We start from the raw sequence: 18,367 nt of genomic DNA, 5'->3' as shown, positions 1-18,367 counted from the left end.
GGGGAGGATTTGGGGCTCCCAGGGGAATGTGGGGGGGCAGGGGAACCCAAAGAGGGGCCCACAACACCCCAAAATGAGAGGGGTTGGATTTGGGAGCTCAAGGAGGCTCTTGGGGCTGTTGAGGGGGTAACCAAGGCCCCAAAAATGGGGGAAATCCACCCAAAATTTGGGCTGGGAGCCCCAGTTGGGGCCTCAGGGGTGACCCTGAGAATAGGGGACCCCCAAAATAAAGGGGTGGGGCTGGGGAGGTTTTGGGGAGGGGTCTCAAATCCTGTCGAGTTCTGGAGGGTTTGGGGGGGCCCTGAAGGGTTTGGGGAGGGGTCTCGGGGGTCCCTGAGGGGTTTGGGGAGGGGTCTCGGGGCCGGTTTGGAGCTCCTGGGGGTTGGGATTAATTTTTTGCCCTTGCGCCTTTAAGCGGACCCCACCCTGCGAGGCCACGCCCATTTCCGGGTAGGCCGCGCCCCGTTGCCCCGGTAACCGCCTCTTGCCGGAAGTGACGCGCCGGAAGCGGAAGCGGCGCCATGAAGCTGTTGACCCACAACCTGCTGAGCTCCCACGTGCCGGGGCTGCGGCCCGGGGGCGGATTCCCCCTCCGGATCGAGGTGGGGACGGCGCGTGGACCCCGGGGCACCGCGAGCGGCGGGGACACCGCGGTTCCCGCCCCCCGGCAAGGCCCCGCCACCTCTGGCCGTTACCGGAACCGTTACCGGAGCCTTAGCGGTGCCCCCGTTACCGGTTCCCAGCTCCTCCCCGTTCCGTGATTCCAATCGGTGTCTCCTCATTCACCTCCCATCCCTCCCGTTACCTCCCCCGTTACCCCCGGTAGCTCCTCCGTTAACCCCAGGAACGCCCGGTAATTTGTCCCGTTACCGTCAATAAATCCCGCGTTAAATCCTCCCGTTAATGACCCCGTTTCCCGCTTGTTCATCTCGTTAACCTTCTCCGTTATCGCAGTTCCTCCCTTCCCATTATCCCCGTTCCTGTTATCACAGTCCCCTCCCGTTATCCCAATCCCTCCCCGTCATTCCGGTTCCCGTTATCCTCGTTCCCCTCCGTTAACGCCCCGAACCCCCATCCCGCCGCGGTTCGGCTCCGCCCGGTTCCTCCCCGTTATCCCCCCGTTATCCCCGTTAATCCCCTCGTTACCCTCACCAGCCGCCGGTAATTCCCCGTTAATCCCCGCCCTAACCCCGTTCCCTCCCGTTAACCCCCCCCGGTAACCGTTCCGCCCCTCCAGCCCCGTTAACCCCGCCGGTAACTCCCCCCGTTCCGCCGTTAACGCCGCCGTTAAAACTCCCGTTAACCCCCAATTTCCACCCGTTACGTGCCCCGGTTCCCCGCGGTTCTGGTGCCCTCCCGTTAACCCCCCCCGGTCCCCGCAGGCCGCCGAGGTTCGCGTCCGCCCGGTGCCGTTCAACGCCGCCTTCGTGTCCCGCTTGGTGCCGCGGCTGCGCTGGGACGCGCTCAGGGAGGCGGCGGAAAGCGTGAGCGGGGCGGGGAAACCGGGAACGGGAACGGGAAACGGGTGGGGAAAACGGGAACGGGAAATGGGAAACGGGGAAGGGACCGGGAACCGGGAAAAGGGAACTGGGAACGGGAATGGGGGACCGGGAAACGGGAGGGGGGACCGGAAACGGGGGGATCAGGAATGGGGGGGGCAGCGGGGGTCGGGAAGGGCCCATTTGGGGCGTCCAGGGGAGAATTTGGGGGAATTTTGGGAGTTTGGAGAAGATTTGGGGCATCTGGGAGGGTTTTGAGCATTTGGAGGAGGATTTGGGGGTCCTGGGGGAGAATTTGTGGGGATTTTGAGGGTGGGAGGGAAATTTTGGGGGGTCCTGGTCCTGGGGGGGAATTTAGGAGGTTTTTGGAGGATTTTTGGGATTTGGGGTCAATTTTGGGGGTCCTGGGGGGGCAATTTGAGGGCACCAAAGGAGGGGGAGGTTTGGGGGGGGCTCAGATTTGGAGGGGGGGGGAGGTCTCGGGTTTGGGGCTTTTTTTGGGGGGGGGGTCCTCTGAACATTTTAGAATTCCCAAATTTGGCTTGAACTCTGAGATTTTTGGCACCCCCACAACTGCAAGGGTTCCTTACTTTGGGACATCCCATTTTTTCGGGCTTGGGGGGGCCCTCAGGGCTCCCCTCTGACCTCCCCCTCCCCTTTTCCTGTGCCCCCCAAAGTTGGGGCGCCCCTTGGAGCTGCCCCCCGAGCCCAGCCCGGGCTACGAGGCCGACGAGGAATTCCTGCGGCGCCTCCACCACGTCCTGCTCGAGGTCAGGGGGGTCCTCAAAACCCCTGAAACCCCCAAAACCCCTCGGGGGGGGTTCCCCAAATCTCGGGGACCCCTCAATTTTCCCTTTATTCCCCCCAATCCCACAGGTGGAGGTGCTGGAGGGGTCCCTGCAGTGCCCGGACTCGGGGCGGCGCTTCCCCATCTCCAGGGGGGTCCCAAATCTGCTCCTGAGCGAGGACGAGGCCTGAGGGGGGCTCGGGACCCCCCCAAAATGGAGCTGAGCCCCTCCCCCCGAGGAAGAGCAGAAAAACCCCGAATTCCAATGGTTTTACCCCAAAAAATGGGGCCTGAACGTCACCCCGACGTTCAAGCGTTATGGGGCGTGGTTTCACTTTACCTCATTTGCATATAGGCGTGGTCATCGATACACCACTCCTCTATTCAAATTAGTTATTTCCTTATTTGCATTTTGGGCGGGAATTTGCATAATGGGTGGGGAAATTCCCAGGTTTTGCCCCCAAATTCCCATTTTTTGCCTCCAAATTCCCTTTTTTTCTCCCTAAGTTTCTCCTTCCCTCCCAAACTTCACAGTTGTGCCCCAAACCCTTTTCTTTTCTCAGAATTTCACCGTTATTTTCTCCCCAAATTCCACTTTTTATCCCAAAATCTTCCCGTTTTGCCCTGAAATTCCTCTCCTTTCTCCCAGTTCCCTCCCTTGTGCCCCCAAATTTGAATTTTCCTCCAAAATCTCTTTTTTTGCCCTAATTTTTTTATATTTTTCCACCAAATACTCCTTTATGCCAAATCCCCTCCTTTTCACTCCTAAATGTTTTATTTCTATTCCAAATCTCCAGTTTTTCCCAAAATCCCATCTTTTATCCCCATGTTTCTCTACCCCACGTTCTGCCTTGTTGTATTTGTAATATTTCCCATCAATTCAATAAAAATCCCTTTTTTTTGCCCGATTTTGGGCCGGAATCGCCTCTTTTGGTCTCTTTGAGGATCTTCTCGGGGGAATCCTTTGGGATGGAGGGAAGGGGGTGGGGTGGGAGAGAATTTTGGGGCGCCCAGGTGAGCGTGGGAGCCTGGGAGAGGCCCGGAGCTGCTGGCCGGGAATTCAGAGGCTCGGGGATGATCCCGGAGGGGTTCCCGGGGTTCCCGGCAGCAACTGGAGCCATTTCCAGGTGTCCCCGCTCACCTGGGCGGACCCAGCAGGCCCTTGGAGGACCCCGGTTCGTCTCTATGATCCCAGAGCGCCTCCGAGCGCTTCCTCTCGGTGGTTTCCGGCGCACGCCAGCGGAAGTGGCGTCACACGGTGCGCCGCCGGATGTGACGTCAGTGCGCGGCGGCAGAAGGCTGAGGCGGGAGCGGCGGTTGGAACGGCTCGACGGGACGGTGAGGGCGGGAGGGGATGAAGGGGACCGGGAGGGGACATTGAGGGGCAGGGAGGGGACGGAGAGGACCGGGAGGGAACATGGAGGGGCGGGGAGGGGACATGGAGGGGCGGGGAGGGCCGGGAGGGGCGGGCAGGGGAGGGGCGAGAACGGCCCGAGGGGCGGGACGGGGCTGGAGGGGCGGGACGGGCCGGGGTGTCCCCTCAGGATCCTCCCAATGTCCCCTTTGTGTTCCCCCAATGTCCCCTCAATGTCCACGCAGGGTTCCCCCACTGTCCCCTCAGAGTCCCCTCAATGTCCCCTCAGGCTCCCCCCACTGTCCCCTCAGTGTCCCCCTGAGCTGTCCCCTGAGCTGTCCCTGTATCCCCTGAGCTGTCTGTGTGTCCCCTCAATGTCCCCAGTGTCCCCTGTCTGTCCGCAGGCGCCATGTCCTCGACGTCACAGAAGCACCGGGACTTCGTGGCGGAGCCGATGGGGGACAAACCCGTGGGGAGCTTGGCCGGCATCGGGGACGTGCTGGGCAGGAAACTGGAGGAGAAGGGCTTTGACAAGGTAGGACTGGGGACAGGGGGGACACCTGCGGACATTGGGGACACCTGGGGACACTGGGGACATTGGGGACACCGCTGTCCCCTCATTGTCCCCTCCAGGTGTTTGTGGAAGGACGGGGATCTCCTGTGGCCATAGGGCTGGGGTGGGACCGGAGCTCTTTGGGATCGCTTGGGCAGGACCGGAGCACTTTGGGGTCACTCAGGAAGGACAGGGGGACCCTGTGTGCCATCCCCAGCCCCTGGTGACACCGCTGTCCCCTCCCTGTCCCCTCCTGGCAGGCGTACGTGGTGCTGGGGCAGTTCCTGGTGCTGCGCAAGGACGAGGAGCTGTTCCGGGAGTGGCTCAAGGAGACGTGCGGGGCCAACGCCAAACAGAGCCGGGACTGCTCGGGCTGCCTGCGCGAGTGGTGCGACGCCTTCCTCTGAGCCCCCTCCCCAAAAACAGCACCCAGGGCCCCTCCTCTGAGCCCCCTCCTCAAAAAACAGCACCCAGGCCCCTTCCTCTGAGCCCCCTCCTCAAAACAGCACCCAGGGCCCCTCCTCTGAGCCCCCTCCCCAAAACAGCACCCAGGGCCCCTTCCTCTGAGCCCCCTCCCCAAAACAGCACCCAGGCCTCTTCCTCTGAGCCCCCTCCTCAAAGCTGACACCCCCAGCCCCTCCCTGAGCCCCTCACACCAGCCCTGCAGCTCAACTGAGCTCCCTGCACCCCAAATATCCTTCCTGTACCCCAAATCCCATCCCTGAATCCCAAATCCCATCCCTGCACCCCCAAATTCCCCAAACTCCGGGGCAGTTCCAGCTGCTGCCAGGGACGCCTTGGAGAGGTTGGGAGCTCCCCAAAACCATCCTGGGGACCCCCCTGATTTCTTCAGGGACCCCAAAACCAGCCCAGGGAGCCCAAAACCATCCTGAGGACCCCAAAACCAGCCCAGGGAGCCCAAAGCCAGCTCTGGGGAACCCCAAAACCATCCTGGGGAACCCAAAATCCACCCAGGGACCCCAGAACCAGCTTTGGAGACCCCAAAACCCTCCCTGGTCCCACCCCCACACCCCTGGGACCCCCAAACCGGTGCTGCCACCCCCCTCAGAACTCCTCCCGGGGTGGGGGTCCCATGGTGCCACTCCTCCCCCATCACCCCAAAACCCCAAAACCAGCTGGGGAGGGGTGGGGGGGTGGGGGGTCTCCTCCTGCCCCTCCCCCCAGCACGGGGTGGGATTTTGGGGGCTCATTTGAGGTGCCCCCCCCTCCCCCACCCCGTTAGTGTTATTTTGGGGTGTCCCCCCCCTCCCCCCACTGGGGGTCTGTGTTATTTTGGGGGTGCTGCCTCCCCCCCCAGTTTGTTTCTAAAATTATTTTCTAAACAATAAAAGGTTTTGCTGTGCTGCAGCTGGGACTCGTCCTGGAATTTTTGGGGGGCGGGCACGGGGAAGGATTTTGGGGGATCTGGGGGCCAAATTTGGGGTTTGGAGGAAGGAGTTTGGGGGGCCAGGGGGCAAAATTTGGGGATTGGGTGGAGGATTTGGGGGGAGGTTTTTGAGCTTTAGGGGGAGGATTTGGGGTTTGGGGGCAGAACTTGGTTTCTCCCATGTCCGCCGAGCTCCTCCAGAGCAGACGAGTTCCACCTCCGAGCAGCCCAGAGCGGCCTCCTGCAGAGCAGACAAGTTCAACCTCCGAGCTGCCAGAGCGGAGTCCTCCAGAGCAGAGGAGTCGCATTTTCCCCCATCAGCGAGCGCGGCCGGAGCGGCCCCGCGGGGCCGGAACTTCCGGGAAGCGGCGGCGGCGGGAGGATTCGAACATGGCCGCGGCCGCCGCCGCCTCCTCCCGGCGCCGCCGCCGCCCCCGCGGCCACCCGAACCCGCTGTTCGCCCGCTGGCTGCGCGAGTGGCGGGACGAGGCGCAGGGCACCTGGGCCAGGGGCACCTACGAGAGGGTGGGTGTAGGGGCGAGGGTCCCTGGGTGCTCAGGGGGGCGATTTTTGGGTGCCCGGGTGTGTTTAGGGTTCCCAGGTGTGTTTTGGGGTTCCCAGGGGGGCGGGTTTGAGGTGCCTAGGTAGGTTTTGGGGTCTCCAGGTGAGTTTTGGGGTCTCCAGGTGAGTTTTGGGGTCCCCGAGTGGATTTAGGGTCCCCAGGTGGGCGATTCTGGGGTGCCCACGTGAGTTTTGGGGTGCCCAGGTTGGATTTAGGGTGCCCAGGTGGGCGATTTTGGGGTGCTCAGGTGTGATTTAGGGTTCCCACGGGTGTTTTGAGGTACCCGGTTGGATTTGGAGGTTTCTGGGTGGGGCTTTGGGGTGTCCAGGTGAGTTTTGGGGTCTCTGGGCAGGTCTGGGGTCTCTACGTGTGGGACTTTGGGTACCCCAGGTGTATCCCAGGTGTATCCCAGGTGTATTTTGGATACCCCAGATGTATCCCAGGTGTATTTGGGTTTTCCCAGGTGTATCCCAGGTGTATTTGGGGTTCCCCAGGTGTATCCCAGGTGTGTTTCCCCCCAGGCCCTGCGCTCTCTCTCCCGGTTCCCGCTCCCGCTCCGTTCCGGCCGCGCCGCCGCCATCTTGCAGCACTTTGGCCCCGCCCTCTGCGCCCGCCTCGACCAACGGCTGAGCCAGCACCGCCGGGGTAGGCGGGGCCTAAAGGGGCGGGGCAGAGAGTGGGTGGGGTCTGTTGATGGGTGGGGCTATGAAGGGTGTGGTCTGGGGGCGTGGCTTGACTGAGCCCCACTCCTTCCCATTACAAGGTAGGGGGTGTAGCCTAGAAGGGTGGTGCTCTGGTGGGCGGGGCTTTATGGGAGGTGCGTCAGAAAGGGGTGGAGCTAAGATAGGGTGGGGCTTTGTTGGTGGGTGGGGCCTGATGAGGCTGGTTTGCATTCTAATTTGCATATCATTTGCATCCCACAGAACAGGGTCTCCCTGACACGCCCCCTCAGCAGGGGCGGTGCCCAGACCCGCCCCCAGCCCCACCCACGGTGAGTTCTGTCCTCACCCCTCCCCCACCCAGGACCCCTCCATTGATCCCCATTGGGGGGGAGGGGCAGAGGAAGCCCCGCCCCAATCTCTGCCCCTCCCCCTTCCTCCAGCGCCACCCCCGCCAGTACCGGCCCCTCCCCCGCTCCAGAGGCCACGCCCTCCTGCTGGTCCTGAGCCAGGTGAGGGGGAGGGGACACACCTGGGGGGTGGGGGAGGGGTCCAGACCCTGCCCCTCCCCCTACTCACCCTAAGCACCTCCCCCAGAGCCCAGAGCCCCTCCCAGAGGCGGAGCTTCTGCAGCAGGCCCAGCCCCTCTGTGACCACACCCTGACCCCAGTGAGTGACAGGAGGGCGCCCCAGCGCCCCTCCCCCACCCTGGCACCGCCCAAAGGTGATGGGGGCGGGGCTGACCCCTTGTCCCCTCCCCCACAGGCAGCTCTGGGTCCCCTCCTGCGCCGGGGGCTCGTGCAGAGGAGCGGCCGCCCCCCCAGGTAGGGCTGAGACCCCCAGACTCACCTGGGACCCCCCAGGACCCCCCTCATTTCCCCCCTTCCCTCCCCAGGTACGCTCTGACCCCGCGGGGGCGGAGCCTCGCCGAGGCCCCGCCCCCCGGCCGGGTGTGCCCGCAGCGCCCCCTGGCGGAGCAGGACGAGAACTGCGCCCCCGCCCCCCCCACGTGAGTTTGGGGGGCTGGGGACACTTTGGGGGAGTTGGGGACACTTGGGGATACTTTGGGGGGCCTGGGGGGTGTCCCAGCCCTGGGGGTGACCTGGAGGTGACTTTGGGGTGACTTTGGGGTCCCCCAGGTGCGACCCCAAGCAGGAATTTGAGCTCAGACCCGGCGAGTTCGAGATCGTGCTGTGCGCAGACGTCACCGAGGCCAACGGGTGACTGCCACCCTGTCCCTGTCACCCCCTGTGTCCCTGTGCCCTCCCCCGTGTCCCTGTCACCCTCCATGTCCCCTCCCTGTCCCCGCAGCCCCTCCGGGGGGGTCCCGGCCCTGCTCCGTTCCCGGGGGGTCCCGGTGCTGCTGCGGCGCCTCCACGTCGGCGACTTCCTGTGGGTGGCGCGTGAGAAGGACCCGCCCACAGGTGGGTGTGGCCGAGGGGCGGGGCATCTGTGGGGCAGGGCTTAAAGTGACCACACCCCAGGGGCTGGGTGGGGCAGTTTGGTGGGTGTGGTCATTGCTCATGGGTGTGGCCAGCTGATCGCCATGCCCCCCAAGCAGCGCAGCCATTGGTTGGGTGTGGCCACAGGGGGTGTGGTCATGTCCAGACCACACCTATAGACTGAGGGTGTGGCCATGGTGATGGGTGGGTGTGGTCAGGTGTGATGGGCGTGGCACTGGGGGGTGTGGCCATGGTGATTGTGGGTGTGGTCAGGTGTGATAGGCATGGTATTGGGGGTGTGGACCTGGTGATTGTGGGTGTGGTCAGATGTGATGGGCGTGGCACTGGGGGTGTGGCCATGGTGATTGTGGGTGTGGTCAGATGTTATGAGGGGTGACCTCACCTGGGTGGGGTCAAATGCTGGCTCAGCCCCTACCTGGTGGGCGTGGCCAAGGATAAACCACGCCCCCATGGAGGCCATTATATGTGGGTGGGGCGCGGGATTGACCCCACCCTTTGGTGAAGGGCGGTGCATGGGGTGGTGGGCGCGGCTCTGAGTGGGCGTGGCCGTGTGTGTGACCCCGCCCAGGCCACGCCCCCCGGGAGCTGGCGCTGGACGTGGTGGTTGAGCGGAAATCGGCGGCGGATCTGGGGAACAGCATCCGGGACGGGCGGTACCGGGAGCAGAAGGTGGGGCCGGGAACTGGGGGGGACTGGGAATGAATGGAACAAACTGGAAAGGGACCTGGGAGCCACTGGGTGGGACTGGGAAGGGATTGGGAGTGACTGGGGAGGACTGGGAGGGAACTGGGATTAACTGGGAGGGACTGGGGGGGATTGAGATGGACTGAGGGGCACTGGGGTAACTGGGAGAGATGGGGGGCACTGGAGGGCACTGGGAGGGACTGTGGGTAACTGGGGTGGACTGGGGGCACTGGGATGGACTCATTGAACTGGGAGGGACTGGTTTGACTGGGATGGACAGTGGGTAACTGGGATGGACTCATTGAACTGGGATGGACTGGTTAAACTGGGACCCCCCTCCCGTCCCAGTTCCGGCTGCGGCGCTCGGGGCTGCGCTGCCCCCTGTACCTGCTGGAGGAGCCTGGGGAGGGGGAGCCCCTGCCCCTGCCCCTGCCCAGCCTGCGCCAGGCGGCCGCCAACACTCAGGTACCTGAGACCCCTCCCCAAAATACACAGAGAGACTCCTCCTCAACACTCAGGTACCTGAGACCCCTCCCCAAAATACACAGAGACCCCCCCCAACACTCAGGTACCTGAGACCCTCCCCAAAATACACAGAGAGACCCCTCCTCAACACTCAGGTACCTGAGACCCCTCCCCAAAATACACAGAGACCCCTCCTCAACACTCAGGTACCTGAGACCCCTCCCCAAAATACACAGAGAGACCCCTCCCCAACACTCAGGTACCTGAGACCCTCCCCAAAATACACAGAGAGACCCCTCCCCAACACTCAGGTACCTGAGACCCCTCCCCAAAATACACAGAGAGACCCCTCCTCAACACTCAGGTACCTGAGACCCCTCCCCAAATCCAGGTACCCCTGACCCTCCCCAACACCCAGGTACCCCCAGACCCCCCCCTAAACACACAGAGCCCCCTCCCCAGGTGGTGGACGGGCTCCTCGTGGTGCGCACCAGGGACCCCCAGGACTCGGCCGCGTATTTGGGGGTCCTGGGGGAGCAGCTGAGGAGGAGATTTGGGGTGAGGGGCTTGGGGGAGGGGTCACAAGAGGAGGGGGGGTTGGGGGAGAGGGGACATTTTGGGAGGGAATTGGGGGGGACATGGAGAGAAAAGGGGGGTCCTGGGTGGGGGATGGGGGGCAAATTTTGGGGGGGGGGGGTTGGGGGGACATGGGGGGGTCACAAGGGGGGATTTTGGGGGGGAGGGGACATTTTGGGGAGGGGACAATTGAGGGGACATGGGGGGGGATAGAAGGGATGGACTTGGGGGGAGGTTTGGGGGGCCTGGGGGGGGTCACAGGTACCCCTGAGACCCCTCCCCAAAACACAGAGACCCCTCTGTGAGCCTGGGGGGGGACACAGAGAATTTGGGGGGGGGGGCACTGAGGGGGTCTCTGACCCCTCCCCACCCCTCCCCTCCCCAGGGCCGCGTGCTGAGGGCGTGGGGGGGGATGTGAGTGCCCGGGGCCCCCCGAGCCCCCCGGGACCCCCCTGGCCCTGCTGCCCTTCCGAGGCTGCGCGAGGGGGGGGCCAAGAACCAGGTGGGGCTGGGGGGTGGGAAATGGGGAGGGGGAGGGGGAAAGGGGGGGGTCCCTAAAGGGGGTTGGGAGATTCTGGGGGGGGGAGAGGGGCCGGGGGTCACTAAAAGGGTCTGGGGGGGTTAAAGGGGTTGGGGTGGCCCCAAGGGGTCCTGAAGGGGGGAGGGGGGCCCTCATTGGTCCTGGGGGGGGCAGAAGAGGGACATGGGGGGATTGGGTTGCTTGGGGGCATTTTGGGGTCCCCTCACCCCCATCTCCCCCCCTCCAGGCCCAGACCATGGGGGCCATGCCCTAAGGGTGGCATTTTGGGGTCGGGGGTGTTTTTTGGGGTCGGGGGTGGGATTTTGTGGTTGGGGGTGTTTTGTGGGGTCAGGGGTGGCGTTTTTGGGGTCGGGGGTGTTTTTGGGGTCCCTTCACCCCCATTTTCCCCCCTCTCCCAGGCCCAGACCGTGGGGGCCATGCCCTAGGGTGTCATTTTGGGGTCGGGGGTGTTTTTGGGGTCCCCTCACCCCCATATTTCCTCCCCTCACCCAGGCCCAGACCGTGGGGGCCGTGCCCTAGTGTGGGATTTTGGGGTCGGGGGTGGCATTTTGGGGTCCCCTGACCCCCATTTTTCCCCTCTCCCAGGCCCAGACCGTGGGGGCCGTGTTCGCCCGGCAGCTGCTGCAGCTGGGGGGGCTCAGTGGGGGCAGGGCCGGGGCCGTCCTGCGCCGCTTCCCCACCCCCGCCAGGTCCGGGGGGGTCCGGGGGGGGTCGGGGAGGGGGGGTTGGGGTCCCCCATGCGGGACCCCCCAGGCTCTGATGTCCCCAAAGGGGCCCTGGGGAGGGGGGGAGGGTCCCGAGGGTGGGGGATGGGGGCGGTTCACAGGGTGGGGGTGGGGGTGGGGGGGGTCTGTGGGGGTCCCCTGAGTTCTGTCCCCTCCCCCCGCAGCCTCATGGATGCCCTGGGACCCTCCCAGGACCCCCAAAAGTGCCGGGAGGTGCTGAGCGCCCTGCGCTGCGGCCCCGCTCTCAGGTGAGACCCCCCCGCCCCAAAATCCTGGGAAGGGACCCCAAGTTCGGGGACCCCCCCCAAATTCTGGGGACCCCAAATCTTGGGGAACTTCAAATTCTGGGAATCCCAAATTCTGGGAACCCCAAATCCCGGGAAACCCAAATCCCAGGATCCCCAAATCCCAGGAAATTCCCCCAAATCCCGAGGAACCCCAAATCCTGGGAACCCCAAATCCTGGGAACCCCAAATCTTAGGATCTCCCCCAAATCCAGGGAAATTCCCCCAAATCCTGGGGACCCCACAAGTCCCAGGACCCCTCATTCCCATGGACCCCCCCCCAATTCCTCTGTCCCCAAACCCCTTTCATTGTCCCCACCCCCGATTTTGGGTGTCCCCCCCCGATTTTGGGGGTCTCACCCCTCTTTCCTCTCCCCCCCCACCACAGGAATTTGGGCCCCTCCCTCAGCGGGGCCCTGGTGAAGCTCTATGGGACCCGGGGGCCGCTGGACTGAGGGGACACCGCATTGTCACCTCCTGTCACCCCATTGTCACCCCATTGTCACCTCCTGTCACCCCATTGTCACCTCCTGTCACCCCATTGTCACCCCATTGTCCCCCCATTGTCACCCCATTGTCCCCCCAATGTCACCCCATTGTCACCCCATTGTCACCCCCCAATGTCACCTCCTGTCACCCCATTGTCACCCCATTGTCCCCCCCAATGTCACCCCATTGTCCCCCCAATAAAGGCCCCCCCCCCACCACTGCAGCACCTGGAGTTTCATTTTGGGGGAGGACGGGACAGGGAGGGTGCGGGGACAGGGGGTGACACCGGTGCTGGGGGTGGCAGTGACACGGTGAGGATGATGGGGGTGACACCGGTGACAGTGACAGGGTGGCAGTGACACCGGTGACAGTGATGGGGTGACAGTGACAGAGGGGTGACACCGGTGACAGTGACAGGGTGGCAGTGGCGGGGTGGTGATGGGTGGTGACACCGGTGACAATGACAAGTCGGCACTGGCAGTTTGGTGGCACACCCTGGGGTGACAGCGGTGACAAGGACACCTGGAACAGTGACAGTGACACCGGCGACAGGGGGTGGCACCGGCGTCCCTTGGGGTCAATTTGGGGTCCCCAAAAGGGGGGCCGGGGTCACCCTGGGGTCACTTTGAGGTCCCCTAAGCGGGGTGGGGGTGGGGCTGTCCTGGGACCCCAAAAAAGTGGGGGGAGGGTCCCCAAAAAGGGGGCGGGGCCACCCGCACGTGCCAGGCTGGGGGTGGGGCCGTGGGTGGGGCCGCCCTTGGCCGGGTTTGGGATTTTGGTGGGGCCGGGATTGGGATTTGGGATTTTGGGGGCGGGGCACGGAGGGGTGGGGCCACCCTTGGGGTTTTGAGGGAGCGGGGCCGGGATTGGGATTTGGGATTTGGGATTTGCGGGGAGGGTGGGGCCGGGGTGGGGACAGATTTGGGATTTTGGGGGGGGTGGGGACAGATTTGAGGTTGGGGGGGGGCGGGGTTGGGGCCGCGTTTGGGGTTTGGGATTTGGGGAACGGCGGCGGCAGGGCCGGGTTTGGGTCGATTTGGGGTTTGGGATTCGGGGGGCGGGTCCGGCTGTGCCCATCCCGCGCAGGAGGAGGAGGAGGAGGAGGAGGAGGAGGAGGAGGTGGCAGCGATGCTGGTGGCGCTGGTGGCGCTGGTGGCCGTGGCGGCGGGGGGGGACACGGGGGTCCCGCCGACCCCCCCGTGCCCGCTGGGTTTCGGGCCGGTGGCCGCGGGCGGCTGCGGGGACAGGGACGAATGTCGCACGGCCGCCGTGTGCCACCACATGTGCCTCAACCACCACGGCGGCTTCGCCTGTCACTGTCACCGAGGCTTCGTCCTGCAGCCCGACGGCGTCACCTGCCGCCGCCGCCGCCGGGGACACCGGGGACAGCCCGGGACCCCTCCCCAGGGGCTCGGGGGACGCCGGGAACAGCCCGGGACCCCTGACCCGGAGCTGCCCGAGGGGACCCGGCGCGCTTGGAGCGGCCGGGGATGGAGAGCCCGGGACCGGCGGCGGGACGGGACGGGAGGAGGTGAAGCCTCGGCCCGGGATTCGGTACCGGAGCGGAACCGCGGCTCGCAGGAGGATTTGGACCGGGATCCGCACCCGGGTTCGCAGCGGGATCCGCGGCCAGGCTCGGTCTGGGATCCACAGCGGGGTTCGGCACCGGGGAGGCACCGGGAGACGCGGCCGGGGCAGCAGCGGGGCTCGCACGGGGATTGGGACCGGGATTGGGACCGGGATCCTCACCAGGACCTGAACCGGGATTGGGACCGGGATCCCCACCAGGACCTGAACCGGGATTTGGACCGGGATCCCCACCAGGATGTGGACCTGGACTCGGACCGGGATTCCCAGGAGGATTTGCCCCCGGGAAGGCACCGGGGCTTGCACCGGGATTGGAACCGCGATCTGGACCGGGATCCCCATCGGGATTTGGACCGGGATCCGGACCGGGATCTGGACTGGGATTTGGACCGGGATCTACACCGGGATTTCCGTGAGGATCCCCAGCCCGGCGGGCAGCGGGATTGGCACCGGGATTTGCCCGAGGTTTCCCGGGAGGATTCGCACCGGGAATGGCAGCAGGATTCGCACCGGCACCGGGATCCAGGCTCGGCGCGGCCCCGGGAGCCGCACGGGGATTCCCGGGAGGGTTCGCCCCGGGACTCGCACAGAGAGCGGGGGCTGGGACCGCCCCGGTACCGGGGGTGGCACCGGGACTCCCTCGAGGGCTCCCACCGGGATTTGGAGCGGGATTCGCCCCCTTCCCCCGTGCCCCCCTACGGGGACGAGGACCCCGACCCTTATGGGGACCCCTATGGGGACCTGGGGGACCCCGACACCTACGGGGACCCCTACGGGGCTCCGGCCCCCCCCTACAGGGCCGAGGAGCCCGGGGAGGGACCGTGGGACCCCGAGACGGAGCCCTGGGACCCCGACATTTATGGGGACCCCTACGGGGACCCCTACGAGGATGAGGAGCCCGAAGAGGAGCCCTGGGACCCCCCCTCGGATCCCTACAGGGACCCCGAGCCCGGGAGCCTCCGGAGGGGCCGGGACCCCCAAACCCGGCCCTGGGACCCCTATGGGGATGGGGACCCCCAGAATGAACCTGGGCACCCCCAAACCCGGCCCTGGGACCCCTATGGGGATGGGGACCCCCAGAATGAACCTGGGCACCCCCAAACCCGGCCCTGGGACCCCTATGGGGACCCCCAGAGTGAACCCGGGGACCCCCAAACCAGGACCTGGGACCCCTATGGGCATGGGGACCCCCAGAATGAACCTGGGCACCCCCAAACCAGAACCTGGGACCCCTATGGGGACCCCCAGAATGAGCCTGGGGACCCCCAAACCCGGCTCTGGGACCCCTATGGGGATGGGGACCCCCAGCCCCGGACCTGGGACCCCTATGGGGACCCCTACAGTGATGAGGACCCCCAGGATGACCCCACAGGGGACCCCCATAGGACCCCCGACCCCGAGGCTGAGCCCTGGGACCCCCAAAGGGACCCCCCGAGGGACCCCCATGGACTCAGCCCCTCCCCCAGGCCCCATAGGGACCCCCAAACCTCCTCCTTCACCCATCAGGACCCCCCAACCACCCCCCCACTTGTCCCCCCAGAATCCCAGTTGCCCCCAGTTGCTCCTGCAACTGCTCCCCCCAACCCCAGAGCCCCCCAGTTTGTCCCAGTTACCCCTCCCGGAACCCAGGACCTCCCAGTTACCCCCCCAGTTGTCCCAGTTACCCCTCCCAGAACTCAGTTTGTCCCAGTTACCCCCCCAGTTCTCCCAGTATCTCCCCCAGTTGCCCTCCCCAGAGTCAAGGACCCCCCAGTTGCCCCCCCTAAATCCCAGTTGCCCCCAGTTACCCCCCCAGTTCCCCCTCCGGCTACTCCCCCAAAAGCCAAGGACTCCCCAGTTACCCCAGTTACCCCCCCAGTAATCCCAGTTACCCTCCCAGTTACCCCAGTTACCCCAGTTACCCTCCCAGTTACCGATTCAAAGGCCAAGGACTCCCCAGTTACCCCAGTGACCCTCCCAGTTACCCCCCCAGTAATCCCAGTTACCCCAGTTACCTTCCCAGTTACCCATTCAGAGGCCAAGGACTCCCCAGTTACCCCAGTTACCCCAGTTCCCCCCCCAGTTACCCCAGTTCCCCCCCCAGTTGCCCCAGGGACCCCCCCAGTTGCCCCAGGGACCCCCCCAGTTGCCCCAGGGACCCTCCCAGTTGCCCCCCCAGTGGCCCCAGTTGCCCCCCGAGCCCCTCCCAGTGTGGGCTCCCTGCGGCTGGGGCTGCTGTTCGCGCTGCCGGTGGCACTGGGAGGGGCTCTGGTCATACTGGGAGCACTGGGAGCACTGGGAAGGCCCCCCCGGCCACCCCTGCCCAGCCCCCACTGAGCCTGAGGGTGCTGGGAGCGGGGGGGGGACCCCAAACTGGGAGGGACGCCCCAAACTGGGGGTCCAGACTGGGAAAGGACCCCCCGAACTGGGAGGGGTTCCCTAAACTGGGATGAGGACCCCTCCCAAACTGGGGGAGACGGCTCAAACTGGGAGCCGCCCCGCCCCTCCCCCCCAAAAACCAGTTCAGGGCTCCCCCCAGTGCACTCTGCCCCTTCCCGAACTGGGAGTCCAAACTGGGAAAGGACCCCCAAACTGGGATCGCTCCCGAACTGGGATTTTTATCCACAAACTGGGATTTTTAACCTCAGATTGAGACAGGGACTCTTCCCAAACTGGGAGAGGACCCCAAACTGGGATCATTAACCCCAAACTGGGATCGTTAACCCCAAACTGGGATTGTTAACCCCAAACTGGGATCGTTAACCCCAAACTGGGATCATTAACCCCAAACTGGGATCGTTAACCCCAAACTGGGATTGTTAACCTCAAACTGGGAATTTCAACCCCAAACTGGGAATTTCAACCCCAAACTGGGATCGTTAACCCCAAACTGGGACTGCCCCCCTCCCCCATTCCCACCCTGCCCCCCGGGTGGGGGAGGGGCGGGGGGTGAGGGCAATAAAGGGCCGGTGCTGCCCCTCCCCCACCCCGCTCCTGAGTCCTTTTTTTGGGGGGGTGGGGGAGGGACAGGTGGGGGAGGGGCGGGCAGGGCCGGCTCCCCTCCCCCTCCCGCTCCAGCTGTTGAGCGGATCCAGCTGTGGGTGGGGGAGGGCGCGGCCCCTGAGTCACCACCGAGCTCGGGGTCCCCTGGGGGGGGAGGGGCGGGGAACGCCCAGGACAGGGGGGTCCCCCCGGGGGGGGAGGGGCGTGACGTCATTGCTGAGAGGGGGAGGGGGGGCAGGGAGAGGGAGGAGCTGCTGGGAACGTCCCAGTTCGGACCAGTAAAACCCGCACAGGACCAGTCCCAGCGGTGCCCCCATCCCAGTTCAGACCAGTACAAACTGGGCAGGACCAGTCCCAGCGGTGACCCAATCCCAGTCCCCACCGGTGTCCCCATCCCAGTTCAGACCAGTACAGCCCGGACAGGACCAGTCCCTCCAGTGTCCCCATCCCAGTCCCCACCAGTGTCCCCATCACAGTCCCCACCAGTCAAGCCCTGGCGGCGCGGAGGGGGCGGAGCGAATGCAAATCCCAGAGCGCAGTTCACCAATCACGTTGCGCGCAAAGGCTGAAGGGGCGGGGCGTCAGAGCGCGCGTGTTCCGATTATAATGTGGCGGGGTTATGCAGATTTTTGAACCGCGCCCCCGTGCGAAAGGCATCATGGGAGCGTAAATTGGGGGAATAATTAGCGATTTTTGGGGTCCTTGCGTAGAAAACGCGGGAGGAAAGTGCGGGATGCGATGGAGAGAATGTTCCAGAAGGGGTCGGGAGCGGTCGGAGCGCGGCGCAGGGGCGGCCGTGAGGTGCGGGCGGGCCGGGCGGGGCCGGGAGCGGCGCTGGGGGCAGGAGCCGGTATCGCTTCTCGGCCTTTTGGCTAAGATCAAGTGTAGTATCTGTTCTTATCAGTTTAATATCTGATACGTCCTCGATGAGAGGACTTTATATTAAACGGATTTTTGGGCTCGGGAGTTGGACCCGGAGCTTGCTCCCTCCACTCCGCGCATCGTCCCGGTATTGCAGTGCCTCCGGGAACGGTGCACCCCACACCGGGGACCTCTGAATGGTGAAAGACAGAACTAAATAATTTAAGATATTTCATCTCTACATTATCATCGTGGTTCATTAGCCGGATTTCGCTCAGTTCCGTACCAAAATGGCCCCGCAGGATTTCATGAAGAGTCTGAACTTGCCGCCCTCGCGTCCCCTCGCAGCGCGCCGCAAAATGGCGGCTCGTTCCTCGCGCTGCTTCCTGAGGTTAAACTCCCTCATGTCGCCACTTTCAGCGTAAAATTGGAGTTTTGTGGGGGTAATAATAAACATTTATAATGTTTAAAGTGTGTTAAAGGAGATTTGAAGTGTTTTATTGAATGAATCCGTAGGGGGAGGTAGGAACAGCAAGGGGGGGCCTACGCGGGTTTCCTGAGGGGAAGGCGGCCCGGTCTCCGTCTCTGCGCTTCTTACGCGGCCGCTCCCAATTTCAAACTGAACAAATCTCGTCTATTTTCTGTATTTTACACATTTTTAACCCTTTCCTCCCTCCCACCCCACCAGCGCACCGCGCGCTCTCCCCCCTTCATCCACCGAAACAAAATGGCGGCGGCGCGGCGGGCGGGAAACTGCGCGTGAGGAGAGGGCCCCCCCTTCACCCCCATCCGCCAATCGGAGCGCGACTTTTCGCCGTCGCCGGGCAGAACAGCGCGGCCGGGGCCAATCAGAAAATCCGAGCGGCTGGCGCGGGCCGCGCGCGGGGAGGGAAGGAAGGAGGGGAAGCG

At 64.5% G+C, this 18,367-nt stretch overlaps 3 protein-coding genes and 1 non-coding gene across 4 annotated transcripts; all 4 read left to right on the top strand.

Annotated features, from left to right (window-relative positions):
• Positions 1 to 449: 449 nt before the first annotated feature.
• On the top strand, positions 450 to 3,194 carry TRMT112 (tRNA methyltransferase activator subunit 11-2). Its single transcript, XM_054653572.2, has 4 exons — positions 450 to 602; positions 1,383 to 1,484; positions 2,177 to 2,269; positions 2,376 to 3,194. The coding sequence occupies exons 1-4, from the start codon at positions 522 to 524 to the stop codon at positions 2,475 to 2,477; spliced, it is 378 nt and encodes a 125-aa protein (XP_054509547.2). The 5' UTR covers positions 450 to 521; the 3' UTR covers positions 2,478 to 3,194.
• A 311-nt stretch (positions 3,195 to 3,505) lies between these two features.
• BANF1 (barrier to autointegration nuclear assembly factor 1) lies at positions 3,506 to 5,561 on the top strand. The gene is made up of 3 exons (XM_054653574.2): positions 3,506 to 3,624; positions 4,045 to 4,175; positions 4,454 to 5,561. Exons 2-3 carry the CDS (start codon positions 4,050 to 4,052, stop codon positions 4,598 to 4,600), a joined length of 273 nt encoding a protein of 90 aa, XP_054509549.2. The 5' UTR covers positions 3,506 to 3,624; positions 4,045 to 4,049; the 3' UTR covers positions 4,601 to 5,561.
• Positions 5,562 to 5,753: 192 nt separating this feature from the next.
• Positions 5,754 to 12,148, top strand: MUS81 (MUS81 structure-specific endonuclease subunit). Its single transcript, XM_077172433.1, has 16 exons — positions 5,754 to 6,105; positions 6,664 to 6,787; positions 7,066 to 7,313; positions 7,399 to 7,470; positions 7,567 to 7,625; positions 7,697 to 7,810; positions 7,941 to 8,021; positions 8,113 to 8,225; positions 8,833 to 8,933; positions 9,297 to 9,413; positions 9,876 to 9,971; positions 10,375 to 10,403; positions 10,464 to 10,491; positions 11,116 to 11,219; positions 11,420 to 11,503; positions 11,928 to 12,148. Exons 1-16 carry the CDS (start codon positions 5,971 to 5,973, stop codon positions 11,992 to 11,994), a joined length of 1,572 nt encoding a protein of 523 aa, XP_077028548.1. The 5' UTR covers positions 5,754 to 5,970; the 3' UTR covers positions 11,995 to 12,148.
• A 5,301-nt stretch (positions 12,149 to 17,449) lies between these two features.
• LOC129133925 (U2 spliceosomal RNA) lies at positions 17,450 to 17,640 on the top strand. Its single transcript, XR_008536098.2, has one exon. It is a non-coding gene; the product is annotated as a U2 spliceosomal RNA (small nuclear RNA).
• The last annotated feature ends 727 nt before the right edge of the window (positions 17,641 to 18,367 follow it).

This window comes from Agelaius phoeniceus, chromosome 38 (assembly GCF_051311805.1).
Source record: "Agelaius phoeniceus isolate bAgePho1 chromosome 38, bAgePho1.hap1, whole genome shotgun sequence".
NCBI lineage: Eukaryota > Metazoa > Chordata > Aves > Passeriformes > Icteridae > Agelaius > Agelaius phoeniceus.
The sequence above is the reverse complement of the archived record's forward strand: the minus strand, read 5'-3'. Positions and strand labels throughout refer to the sequence as shown.

Bases quoted from the DNA above. Each gene is read 5' to 3' on its own strand.
- TRMT112 (XM_054653572.2), top strand. From the start codon at position 522: ATGAAGCTGTTGACCCACAACCTGCTGAGCTCCCACGTGCCGGGGCTG. The intron at 1,485-2,176 runs GTGAGCGGGGCG...TGCCCCCCAAAG, and splicing joins TCAGGGAGGCGGCGGAAAGC to TTGGGGCGCCCCTTGGAGCT. The intron at 2,270-2,375 runs GTCAGGGGGGTC...CCAATCCCACAG, and splicing joins TCCACCACGTCCTGCTCGAG to GTGGAGGTGCTGGAGGGGTC.
- BANF1 (XM_054653574.2), top strand. From the start codon at position 4,050: ATGTCCTCGACGTCACAGAAGCACCGGGACTTCGTGGCGGAGCCGATG. The intron at 4,176-4,453 runs GTAGGACTGGGG...CCCTCCTGGCAG, and splicing joins AGGAGAAGGGCTTTGACAAG to GCGTACGTGGTGCTGGGGCA.
- MUS81 (XM_077172433.1), top strand. From the start codon at position 5,971: ATGGCCGCGGCCGCCGCCGCCTCCTCCCGGCGCCGCCGCCGCCCCCGC. The intron at 9,414-9,875 runs GTACCTGAGACC...CCCCCTCCCCAG, and splicing joins AGGCGGCCGCCAACACTCAG to GTGGTGGACGGGCTCCTCGT. The intron at 10,492-11,115 runs GTGGGGCTGGGG...CCCCTCTCCCAG, and splicing joins AGGGGGGGGCCAAGAACCAG to GCCCAGACCGTGGGGGCCGT.